Here is a 12358-nt window from a genome sequence, read left to right as displayed (position 1 = left end):
GCACTTTGCAGCAAATCAGGCTATGACTTACACCTGCTGGAAAGAAAAATAGGAAGCGGAATAACAAAGTGCAATTACATAGTGCTTTTATGGCAGAAAAAGGAGACATGCAATCAAAGATTTTTGTCCTGCACTCATCATGACAGCTGCGCAAGATAAGCCAACAGTAAAGGGAACAATAAGTTATACTGCATGAGAAGAGTGCGCTGTTTGGTTGGCAAGTAGGCTGATTGGTAGATGTGTTTAATCAGAATCCAACCAATCAGCACACACTTCTCATGCACTATAACTTGTTGTTCCCTTTACTGTTTATCTTGCATAGCTGTCCTGATCAGTACAAAATGGTGGCATTGGGACTGAAGTAGGGCAACAACAGTTATCTAGTATTGGCTTGAATGCTTTCCAAACTATTGTGCAAAATGACTGAACCTTGAGGCTTGGGTGTTGGTGGATCATCATGCAAAACCATCTCGACCAGCTCAGAAAGCTTCTCTGAGAAAAATGGTGGTTTTCCTGTTAAATAAGCATAGCAGTCATGAGTAATGAACTTCTGTAAACAACATCACAATACTTGAGCATCATACTCCAAGCACCAATACTTGGACTTCATCCTAATAATTCATTGATTTTTTAAATCACTCCAAATTTTAACTTGTTCAACTGTGCTGCTGAATTATAGAAGAAGTTAATTTAGGAACATTGATAGTCAGCTGTCAGAATTTACTTTTAATAATTCACAATTGTTTTTATTTAGAAACATAGAAAAACTACAGCACAAAACAGGCCCTTCGGCCCCACAAGTTGTGCCGAACATATCCCTACCTTTTAGGCCTACCTACAACCCTCCATCCTATTAAGTCCCATGTACTCATTCAGGAGTCTCTTAAAAGACCCTATTGAGATAGAAACATCTCTCTTTTAAATTTTTGTACTCAACGAGATGAAGAATGTTACTGCTAGAGAATTAAATTCTTCCCGTGTCAGGTACTCAGGAACAGCATCAAATACTTCGAAGTCAGTATAGTATCGCTAGATTCAGAGAAAAGCTCTATTAACTCCAATGCGCCTCAGCCCCAACCTTATAAGAGCATCACCTAGGGCACCAGTGGAACACGTCTCCATTTTCCATACCAGGTTTTCTGTGACATTCTAGAGTAATGTCAGTTATTGTTGAATTAGGTAAGGTTTTATATTAACAGCATGCTTTAACTCTTTTCACATAGGTCCCTTGCAACCAGCAGCCAGAGAAGATTTTCATTGCATCGAACTGAACTGGATTTAGACCTGGGTCCCCAGGGTAAAAGGTCAATTTTCCTAACTGGATCATAAGAATATAAGAAATAGGAGCTTTGTGAGCAGACCATACGGTCCCTTGAGCATGCTCTGCCATTCAATACGATTATGGCTGATCTTCGGCCTCAGTTCCACTTTCCCACCAGCTCCCCACACCCCTTGATTCTCTAAGTGGCCGAAATTCTGAGAGTGTAGAGTGTGTTCTTGAACTCCAATAAAGCCTTACATTCTAAGAAAGCTGATCAAATTGACTTTGACATAACAGGAAATATTTTAATCAAACAGAGGTAAGGTTATGCTCTGATAGCTCTTTAAAGCAGTGACAGAGTGAGCCATGTGCACCAGGTAGGTTATTGATTCAAACATCCAGTCTGTGTCAAATTAGCTGATATCAAGTTTGTCAAAGTTGGCAAAACAAATGCAGGGTTCCCAACCCTGATTCATCCAATGATGAAGGTATTATTCAGGTAGGAAAGTTGAATAAAATTTCCAACCATTATTCATGTAAATTGAGTTTGTGTCTTTATATGCTCTGTTTGTGAACAGAATTCCCACTCACCTGAAGAAGGGGCTTGGAGCTCCGAAAGCTTGTGTGGCTTTTGCTACCAAATAAACCTGTTGGACTTTAACCTGGTGTTGTTAAACTTCATCCAGTGACCCACAGATACATGGAAAAAATGCTTCTCGTTAAACATTTATTGGTGGGTTCTAGATTTTGGTTAGTGCGAAAGCTGACAACTGTTGCGGACTGTCACAACTGTAGATATAATGGGTGGAATTTTTCCGTCCCGCCTGCCACGGGAATCGTAGCAGGCGGGACACAGACCATGCAAAGGTCCATTGACCTTGGGCGGGATTTTCTGGTCTTGGGGCAGGCGTGGCTGGAAAATCCCGCCCTCTTAACACAGAAATAACTTGTATAATGCATGTTTTGTCAGAAAGCACATGAAAAACCCCAATAACTTGCAGTAGCAGAAATTCGGCTTTTTCATTAAATAGTAGCACTTATTTTTTCATGGTTTTCAAAGTGACATGATCATGTTTACCAGCAGTCTCTTGGCTCAGTTTTGAAAAAAAAACAAAAACATGAAGTGAAGCAACAGATAAGGAAAGTGGAAAATTGACACTGGCAAAGCATCAGACAGCATAAAACTTGTAACTTTTCAATACAGTGGCAGTACGAAGAAAGATTAAGTGAACATGTTCAAAAACCAACCTGTAAACATCTCATACAGTACGCAGCCCAGAGACCATAAATCACTGACTGGAGAACAATCTTCACCCTTTAGAATTTCTGGAGCCATATATGTTGATGAACCTAAAAAGTACATTCGTATCAAATGAAACATATCAAAAATAACTTGAACAGCACTCAATTACACGTCCTTCTTGCTAACTTTAATAAAAAAATACATGAATCTGACTAAGTAGATCTAGTCTGTACTCAATGATTTCAATGAGTTATTTTTCACCTTCTAGAATGGACAGGAGAAAGTGGTGGACAATCCTGTACCATCTTGTGCCAAATATACTGTAATCAGGAAATAATTGTTAACACACACAAGACAGCTCTTTGTTCTTAAGAAACTTGTCCTACTTATGTAAAGTAGCTATAGTTGTGAGCAGAAGGCGATGGTTTTGGGTCACAAGCCTAACTGTTAACAAGTACCTCTGACAATGCTGCATTCCAACAGTACTGCCCTAGAATGTCAGTCCACACTCTGTGCTCAATTCCATGAGGGGCTTACCATAGAACCATAGAATCCCTTGGAGGCCATTTGGCCCATCGAGGCTCCACTGACTCTCTGAAAGAGAGTCCGAAGTAAATTCATAATATATTAACATAAAGCCCCACAACCGAACATAAATAAGGTATCAAGCATTCATGGTTTATATCCTGGGATGCTCATCTGACATTTGGCAAATATTCACCAAGGATAGGACAATGACAAAATAAATCACTTTACGGATGTTTGGCTGCACCAGTATACAATGTTCCTATCTGCAACAGTTTAGAAAGCTGTTCATTGGCGGGATTTTCTGTGCAATCCGCCACATATTTGGACCCTCTGGTCCCACTGTTGTCAATGGGGTTTACTGTTGAATGCACCCCTCGCGGCCGAGAATCCCACGGCAGGGCTGCATTGTCATCAGGATCGGGAGATCCCATCAGCATGAACAGCTGGAAAATTCCGGCCCATATATCTTGCAAAAGGTTGTTTTGTCAATGACTTGGCTGGTAAATTCACTACTCGGCGCAAAACTAAATCACTCAGATCGGATGGTATGTTGTCCATGCTGGTCTCGGCTTGAATGTTTTCAAGGCATTAAAATCGGTCTGAGAGTCTCATTGTTAAGAGAGACAAAAAGGAACTCAGGCACGTTCCCAATCCTGACATTATTCAGTGCGTTTAGCCAGAAAGCGAACTTCTAAACTTCAAAGAATCACAGAATTATTACAGTGCAGGAGGAGGCCATTGGCCCATCATGTCTGCACCAGTTCTCCAAATGAGCATCATGGTTTCCCTGCTTTTTCCCCGTCGCCCTGCACATTGTTTCTATTCAATTAAGCAACTAATGCCCTCTTGAATGTCTCGACTGAACCTGCCTTTTTCACACTTTGGTGAGGACCTTTCCACAGATGCTACCTGACCTGCATTTTCTATTTAGATTTTATCCTCAGCTTTGATCAGGTAGATGGTGGAATTTCTAGGTTTAAAGGTGATTTCAAATTTTGCAGTACCCATGAACCTTATTTTGGAGTACTTCCTGAGACATTGTTACCTCGGGACCGAATTTTAGACTTTCTTCTTTGAGTGCCATTGTTGCTTTCCCCTACATCATCTTCTGTACCAATCAGTGAAAAGAATTCATCCAGATTTTCTCCTTCTGCTTTGGCTAGACTGAAGTTACTGTATTTCAGTGTGCCTGGTCCATCCAGCAGTATCTGTTTAGGAATGGCACAAGAATATGAGAAGATAACAATGCTGCAAGTAGAAAATATCTTTTGAACACAACTATACAATCTTCAAAAGATCATTTGCAAAATAACACTCTTTACATTTTTTGTGCCACCTGACCCGCATTACTTAATCTTGCATTTGTAACTTTTACAAAATTACCATTTATTGCAGCAACTTATATATCTAGCACCTTTAATTTTGTAACGTCTCACAGCAATTTAGAGTTACAAGGGTGTAATGTTTTAACCATGTTAGGGGTTGTGGGTTTAATCCAAAAAGAAAAAGATGTAGTTTGCACACACAGATTCAAATAACCACAACAGATTTATTGAAGGCGCTGTTGCCAGTTCAGAGCAGAAATTGAAACTAAGCAGGAGCCAATGAAACATCCCAAATGACATCACCGTCAAATCATGTGACCGGCTCTTAACGCAATCATGCAACCACTTAAGTATATAACAAAGGGGAAAAATAATGTTGAGTCAAAAGAGATATTGAGGGGGATGACTGGAAACTTGCTGAAAGAAATCGTTTTAAGGAAGGCCTTTAAAGGAGGTGGAGAGGCAAAGAAAATGAGGGAGGGAGTTCCAGAAGGTGGGTTTAGGCAATTCAAAGCAATTACTGTAGCGTAAATAAGGCAATAGGCTCCTTTCATCATAAAAAATATCAAAGGTTTGCTTAACAAAAACTATAGTTCAGGAAAAGGAAGAATCATAAGTGACGGTATGGTGCTGAGTCCTTCATCCTGGCCCAGCAATCTGTTCTATATCCTCAAGCTCATAAAACATCAAATGTACTTGAATTCAGTGCGATCTAGGCATTGAAAGAAAATGGTATAAGAGGAGGAACTACGGGCAGGATTTTCCAATTGCAGACAGCCCCGAGACTGAAAATCCCCATGCAAGGTCAATGGACCTTTAAATGATCTATCAAATTGTCCATCCCAGCCACGATGATTCCAGCAGGACCAGGAAATTGACCCCATTGTTTCATTCAGTAGCAACTTTTTGATTACCTTCAAGACCAAGTCACATTAACAGGCCTGGATATGCAACACTACACCTTTTCCCACTACAAGTTTCCTAAGCTTTGCTTTTAGATACAATACTAGAAGTATACCTTTTTACATTAAGTTTTAAGATGAATGTTTTGGAACAATAATAAGTGAAGTTAGCTTTCAGATATAACACAAAGGACAAGAAGGAATTATGCAATAGATTACAAAGAAAAGGAAGGGTGAAGCCACAAAGCAATTTAAACATAAAACAGAAGCATAAAATTGAGGCATTAGGAGGACTGGGAGCCAACATGGAGAAGTGAGGGCAGTGGTAATGAGCAAGTGGGGCTTGATGCACGGTCGGATCTGGATTGCAGAGTTTTGGATGAACTAAGTTTACCAGCTAGTAGAGGATGTGAGGTCAAAGAAAATATTGGAATTGTTAAACCTGGAAGTAATAAAAGCAGGAATCAAGACTTCAGCAAAAGGTAAACTCAGGCAGGAGCAGAGATGGGCAAATGTAATGAAGCAAGGAATAGAAGGTCTTTGTGATGGACAGGACATCCATTGGAAGCTCCTCAAAGGGTCAGTTGGAAAAGCAAGGCTGTTAACAGTTTGAATTTGTTCAGAATAGTGGACGGGGAGAGGAATGGAGTAGTGAGTATGTGTACATACAGTTTGAGGCAGGAGCAGAGGACGATGACCTTGCTCATCTCGAGATTGAGCTTTAAAAATATTAAGGCTGATTCAAGATTTGAGTCAGTTTGTCAGAAGCGGCATTGGAGGGATCAAGGGAGGTGATATCATCAATGCACATGTGAAAGTAGACTCCATATTTGCAGATAGCATCGCCACGGGTCAGTTGGTAAATGAATAAGGGGAGCTGGCCAATGTTGGATCCTTGGGGGACTCCCAAAATGATAATGTAGGATGGAAACCGAACCATTGGCAATGATCGTCTGGCTAAGATCTGATAGTCAAGTTGAATCAAACAAGAGAAACCACCTTCCCCTACCCCTCCAAACTAAAGAAAGGAAGAGAAGTGGTGAGGGTAGATGGTATAATTAATCATGTTAAATAAAGAGATTGTGGAAAGAAAATGCTTTACTATCATAGAATCATAGAAACCCTACAGTGCAGAAGGAGGCCATTCGGCCCATCGAGTCTGCACCGACCACAATCCCACCCAGGCCCTACCCCCACATATTTACCCGCTAATCCCTCTAACTACACATCTCAGGGACAATTTTTAACCTGGCCAATCAACCTAACCCGCACATCTTTGGACTGTGGGAGGAAACCAGAGCACCCGGAGGAAACCCACGCAGACACGAGGAGAATGTGCAAACTCCACACAGACAGTGACCCGAGCCGGGAATCGAACCCGGGACCCTGGAGCTGTGAAGCAGCAGTGCTAACCACTGTGCTACCGTGCCACCCTATCATACTCACAGAATGCAATTCATGACTTTGGTTAGGATAGTTTTAGTGCTGCAGGAAAGACAGAAACCTGAATGGAGGGATTTAATTATAATGTAGTGGTATAAAGCAAGGGGAGGGATTAGAAGGAATGCTAACTCCAATCTGCTCTTGAACACTCACACAATTGGTTTCAGTATTGTGGAAGTCCTGAAAGCACATCACATATTTGCCCCCTCATCTACAGATGGCACTTGGAACATGACAACCAAGTAACCAACAGGCAGAGAACAGGAATATTAAATTGATTTATTCATTCACAAAAGAGAAAAATGCAAATTGACATCGAATAGAAACAATTCAATTTCTAGCTCTGAAAAATGTACCCTAAGTATTGCACACAGCAAAGTAATGAATAATGTAACCACAGCAAAAATGTAAAATCTCAGGAACCATACACATTCATTATTCAACCATTGCTGAAACTCTGAGCCTTATCTAATGCAAGTGTCCATTCACCTTGGCAGGGTTAAGATCACAAAAAATGATGCCCAGCTCATGAATATGGCGCAAACCCGAAACCAAGTCAATACCGAACTGTCTAACTACATTTTCATGTAAATATTCATCTTGAGCGATGACCATCGCCAATGAGCCTCCTGCAACAGACAACATAGGATTAACAGAAGATTACTATGGCAGTAAAAACAATACATCCTGCATCTCCTTAGTTTGCATTAAATACTGCAAACAGCATTGGGATTGAATAAAAAGTGTTTTTTTGTACAGCTTTTACATTCAGTGACTGTAATGCCTGAGGGCAAATGAACAAGGAAAAGCAACACTTTTGTAACTACAGTTTTGAAAGGTTTTCCTTCACGATTCCAGCCTTAATAAATCCTCAACATGTGACTTTTTGTTTGTTTTATGGGACTGAAACAACCAACAGGTTTTTCCTCATGTCAGTTTTCATATGTTTTTATGAATGTATCTCAAGACTCTCAATTGTCCCATATGCACAACCTATTACGAACAACGCACTGCAAATATTAAGACTAGCCTGCCATGCTAAATTCTACTTTTAATACTTTGTTCTAAAAACACATCAGAAAACATAAACATGAGCTGAAGTTCCAGCACAATATTCTTGCTTAGAAGTGGACATCCTAGCAACCAAAACAAACCGACGTACAAGTAATAACTTATTTTACAAACAACGTCAATATTTTTCTCCATGCCAACAACATCATAAATGGACTGGCTACAAACAACTTTACAACTTCTTAAAAACAAACATGCAGAAAAAAATATTTTGATGAAATTATTCGAAAACCTGAGTCCAAGTAAATTTATAAGTAAAGTAAACCAGCAAATTTTTCAGATTTTCATCATCATTGGAACAAAGCACATGATGCTCAACTACTAGATGCAGCAGTGTAAAATGTAATCCTTTTACATATATACTTAAAACATCCAAGCAATATTTTAAACAGCACTTGAATTCTTACCTGTGCACAGTTCCACTACAAGCCACAGGTGATTGCTAGTCTCATACCACTCATGAAATAATACGATGTTCTGATGTTCAATGCCATGAGTAAGCCGCACCTATATAAAATACATATTTCCAAAACAAATATTAACCTTCTGGTCGTTAAGCATGGCAGAAATTATATTTTTCTGTAAACTGAGAAACCAGGAATAAGGGCTAACACCTTCAGCACAGAAATCAGCAAGTCTGAAATTCAGAGGACAGAAGATGGGGTAAATCAAGAAATATCGATTTGGGCTATTAGGGAAGGGAAAGATGAAGAAAGTCCAGTTTTCAGGCAATGAGAAGGAATGGTTATACACCATGACATGTTTTACTTTCAAAACAGCAAGGATATAAGGAGGGGAAAATATGGAGTGGCATAGTTGAAGCATTGGAAGAAGAAACCTTGAAAAGGTATTTTTCAAAGAAATATCAATAAAACAAGAAGCAGAAAAAAGTATCGGGAGAAGAAACAAGAGTTTTTGCTTGCAGGTTTATTAGAGTTTTTTTTAAATACAGTACCCTGTTCAGGATGTCATGCCCAGTACAGGCATGAAGATATTACAATTTGCAAGCTTTTTGGGACAAAAAAAGGGTTAAGGTGGTCACCAAATGTCATGTGAATTTTTCCAAGTTGATAGTCAACAGGTTTGGCTGTGTTATGAATCCAACTTACTTGGCCATCAAGACCTGGAGTGGGACCTAAGCCCATCCAGAAGAGGCATGGATGCCACCCACTGTCCCACAAGACATCCATTCCAGTATATAAACACATTTACCTACACCAACCGAAACAACAAAGCCAATGCAAATACACCTCTAACTACAGGATAAACCATGTGGTGGATCTACAATGCCCTATGCAATTATTACTCCCTGAATTCACTGATAATTCAAATTCTACTGCTATTATTAATTAATACTCACCCTATTAGTGATCTCTGGCCTTTTTGATTTGTCAATGCATAAAATAGCTACAAAATTGATGGTTCCCTTTCTTCTGCCTTTGTAAACAGTAGATTTATTTCCTTTTCCAATTTCCTCATAAAGGACAAAGTTTTCCATTTTTGTTGTTGTACAAGTATCAACTGAAACAGAAAGAGACAAATAATTATACACACACTCACACAATAATACTCGTAATTCATATCCTGCCATTTTACATTTCAAAAGTATTGAGCTGAAAGTATGGTGGAATGATTTAGGTTAGAAATCGAAAAACATGTTCAAATCCCACTCCAGCAGTTGGGGAATTGGGATACGGAAGAGCAAAGGCACAAATAAATGCATGTAATGGTAATGTCACTGAGCTAGTAATCTAGAAGGCCAAGCTAATGCTTTGAGGACGTAGGTTCAAATTCTACTATGGCAGCTGGTGGAATTTCAATTAAATTAATAAATCTGGAGTTTAAATCTTGTCTCAGCAACACTGATCATGAAACTATCATTGATTTTTGTAAAGGTTTCTACTTTCACCTTTCGGGAAGGAATTCTGTCATGCTACTTGGTCTGGCCTACATATGGCTCCAGACCCACAGCAATGTGTTTGACCCTTAACTGCCCACAGTTCAAAGACAATTAAGGATAGGCAAGAAACGCTGGTGGTGCCAGTGATGCTCACATCCCAAGAAAGAATACAGGGAAAAATAAAATAAATACAAGGGTTAGAATTTTAAATTTACGCCATTGAGCCATAAGCCAGTCTGGTTCCCTGAGGACAGAGGTGATATACAAGCAGGACTTAATACAGGATAGGATAAAAGCAAGAGAGTTTTGGATGTCATTTAGGTAGGCTGACACTCCAGTGTCAAATGTCCAATTGAAATTCCACCAGCTGCCATAGTTGGATTTGAACCCATGTCCTCCAATGAAGTATTGAGGGAGTGCTGCACTGTCAGGGATGCCATCTTTCAGATGAGTTGTTAAACTAGAACCCCATTTACTCTCCCAGGTGGACGCAAAAGATATCGTGAAGAAGAACTGAGGAGTTCTCCCCAATATTGATCCCTCAATCATCACATTATCTGTTGATTATCACCATGTGGCTGTGGGACCTTGCTCTGCAAATGCACATTGTCATATTTCCTACATTGCAGCAGTAACGCAACCTTTAAAAAGTACCTCATTACCTTAAAATACTTTGGTATATCTGGAGGTCATGAAAGGTGGTATATAAATGTAAATATTTCTTTTGATATAGACGATTTGCCATTGGTACAATAGATCGACAGGTGACAAAGACTGAGTTGGAACTTGGAAATGCCAGCTGCAGATAGACCGGGGATGGTTTGGAAATAGGCAATGTTGAGGGAGAAGTTGGCAATCTTTCTGAAGAAGAGGAGACAGGTTTGAAAGCTCACTGCAGTTTGAACAGAATGCTGCAGTTGTGAACATTTTGGCTCAGCCTTAGACTGTGGTGGTGGTGTGGAGCATGTTCCAGAAGGTGAAGTTGATGGCTTTGGTCTTTCTAATGTTTAACTGTAGGGAATTGCAGCTTGGTTCATGCAGCATTAGACAAGCAGTCTGGCAATACCGGGAAAGAGAACAGGTTGCAAAAGATGATGGTGAGGTAGAATTGGGTATTTTCCCCGCATATGATAGACCCTTGGGTGAACTCTAACTCATGATGTGGAGATGCCGGCGTTGGACTGGGGGTCTTGAGAGGGGGAGGCTGTGGTCAGTGAGGGTCTGGAGAGGCTGTGGTCAGTGGGGATCCAGAGAGGGGGAGGCTGTGGTCAGTGGGGATCCAGAGAGGGGGGAGAAGGGGGAGACTGGGGTAACCTGGTGTTGTTAAAACTCTTACTGTGAACTCTAAGTTCACAGCCCTGGGCTGCAAAGCAAAACCATTGTTGGAGATCTTCAAGCAATGACGGAATAGGTGGGAGCAGAACACAAATGTACACACACCAACTGGCAACGTGCGCATGCACGCATGTGCACACACACACACACACACACTATCACAGCGGTTAGCACTGCTGCCTCACAGCGCCAGGGACCCGGGTTCAATTCCTGGCTTGGGTGACTGTCTGTGTGGAGTCTGCATGTTCTTCCTGTCTCTGCGTGGGTTTCCTCCTGGTACTCTGGTTTCTTCCCAGTCCGAAAGACAAGCTGGTCAGATGCATCGGTCGGTTCTAAATTCTCCCTCAGTGTACCCGAACAGGCGCCAGTGTGTAGCGACCAGGGGATTTTCACAGTAACTTCATTGCAGTGATAATGTAAGCCTATTTGTGACACTAATAAATAAAGTCAGACACACCATTAAAGTGCCCCAAATGAGACACAAGATCGACCCAAAGATTCCGCCAGAAATGCGTCTTTAGGTTGGTGATCAGCTATCCACAGCTACCCACCCACACATACTGCAGACCACAGCCGCCCCCTCTCCGGACCCCCACTGACCACAGCCTCCCCCTCTCCGGACCCCCACTGACCACAGCCTCTCCAGACCCTCACTGACCACAGCCTCCCCCTCTCAAGACCCCCACTCACCACAGCCTCCCCCTCCCTGGACCCCCACTCACCACAGCCTTCCCCTCTCCGAACCCCCCTCTTACCACAGCCTCCCCCTCTCAAGACCCCCACTGACCACAGCCTCCCCCTCTCCGGACCCCCACTGACCACTGGAGGAGTTTTGACAAAGGGTCATCTGGACTCGAAACGTCAACGCTTTTCCCTCCTCGCAGATGCTGCCAGACCTGCTGAGATTTTCCAGCATTTTCTCTTTTTCTCACTGACCACAGCCCGCTCTCTGACACCCTGACCATTACCCGCTCTCCGGCCGCTCCCGGACACACCGCCCGCTCTCCGGCCGCCGCTCGCGCTGCGTTCCCCAACCGCCGGAAGCGAGTCCGGACCGAAACACTATCCAGAGAATGGGGGAGATCAACCCATCCGCGGACCGCCCTCGGTGCTGCAGGATCACGCGACGCCATCAACTCTGACAGTGAATACAGATGAATGTCAACTCTTTAATCTGTGTCTTTGTTTCAGTGTGTCCTAAATTGAAATGGGTTAAATTATCTTTTTCCAGAATGGTGTTTCCCTCCTCCTCAGTGTGGTGGAATGACTCAGTCCCTTGGTTACCGCTCCTAGTAACCAAACCCAGATTGACAGGAGCCGCCTGTCAATCAAAACCCGGCCGAGACAGGG

General features: G+C 41.8%; 1 protein-coding gene across 1 annotated transcript in view; it reads right to left on the bottom strand.

Moving 5' to 3' along the window:
* Positions 1–12038, bottom strand: part of ulk4 (unc-51 like kinase 4) — a 381891-nt gene extending 369853 nt beyond the window's left edge. Inside the window, exons 1-7 of the mRNA XM_078229306.1 lie at positions 11977–12038; positions 9134–9294; positions 8181–8280; positions 7192–7331; positions 4078–4240; positions 2510–2611; positions 430–513 (exon numbers count right to left, since the gene is read on the bottom strand). Coding sequence (XP_078085432.1) covers positions 430–513; positions 2510–2611; positions 4078–4240; positions 7192–7331; positions 8181–8280; positions 9134–9271 — 727 coding nt within the window. The 5' untranslated portion in view covers positions 9272–9294; positions 11977–12038. The remainder of the gene's footprint in view (positions 1–429; positions 514–2509; positions 2612–4077; positions 4241–7191; positions 7332–8180; positions 8281–9133; positions 9295–11976) is intronic.
* Positions 12039–12358: the final 320 nt, after the last annotated feature.

The sequence above is a fragment of the Mustelus asterias genome, chromosome 2, assembly GCF_964213995.1.
Source record: "Mustelus asterias chromosome 2, sMusAst1.hap1.1, whole genome shotgun sequence".
In the NCBI taxonomy this organism is placed as follows: Eukaryota; Metazoa; Chordata; class Chondrichthyes; order Carcharhiniformes; family Triakidae; genus Mustelus; species Mustelus asterias.
The sequence above is the reverse complement of the archived record's forward strand: the minus strand, read 5'-3'. Positions and strand labels throughout refer to the sequence as shown.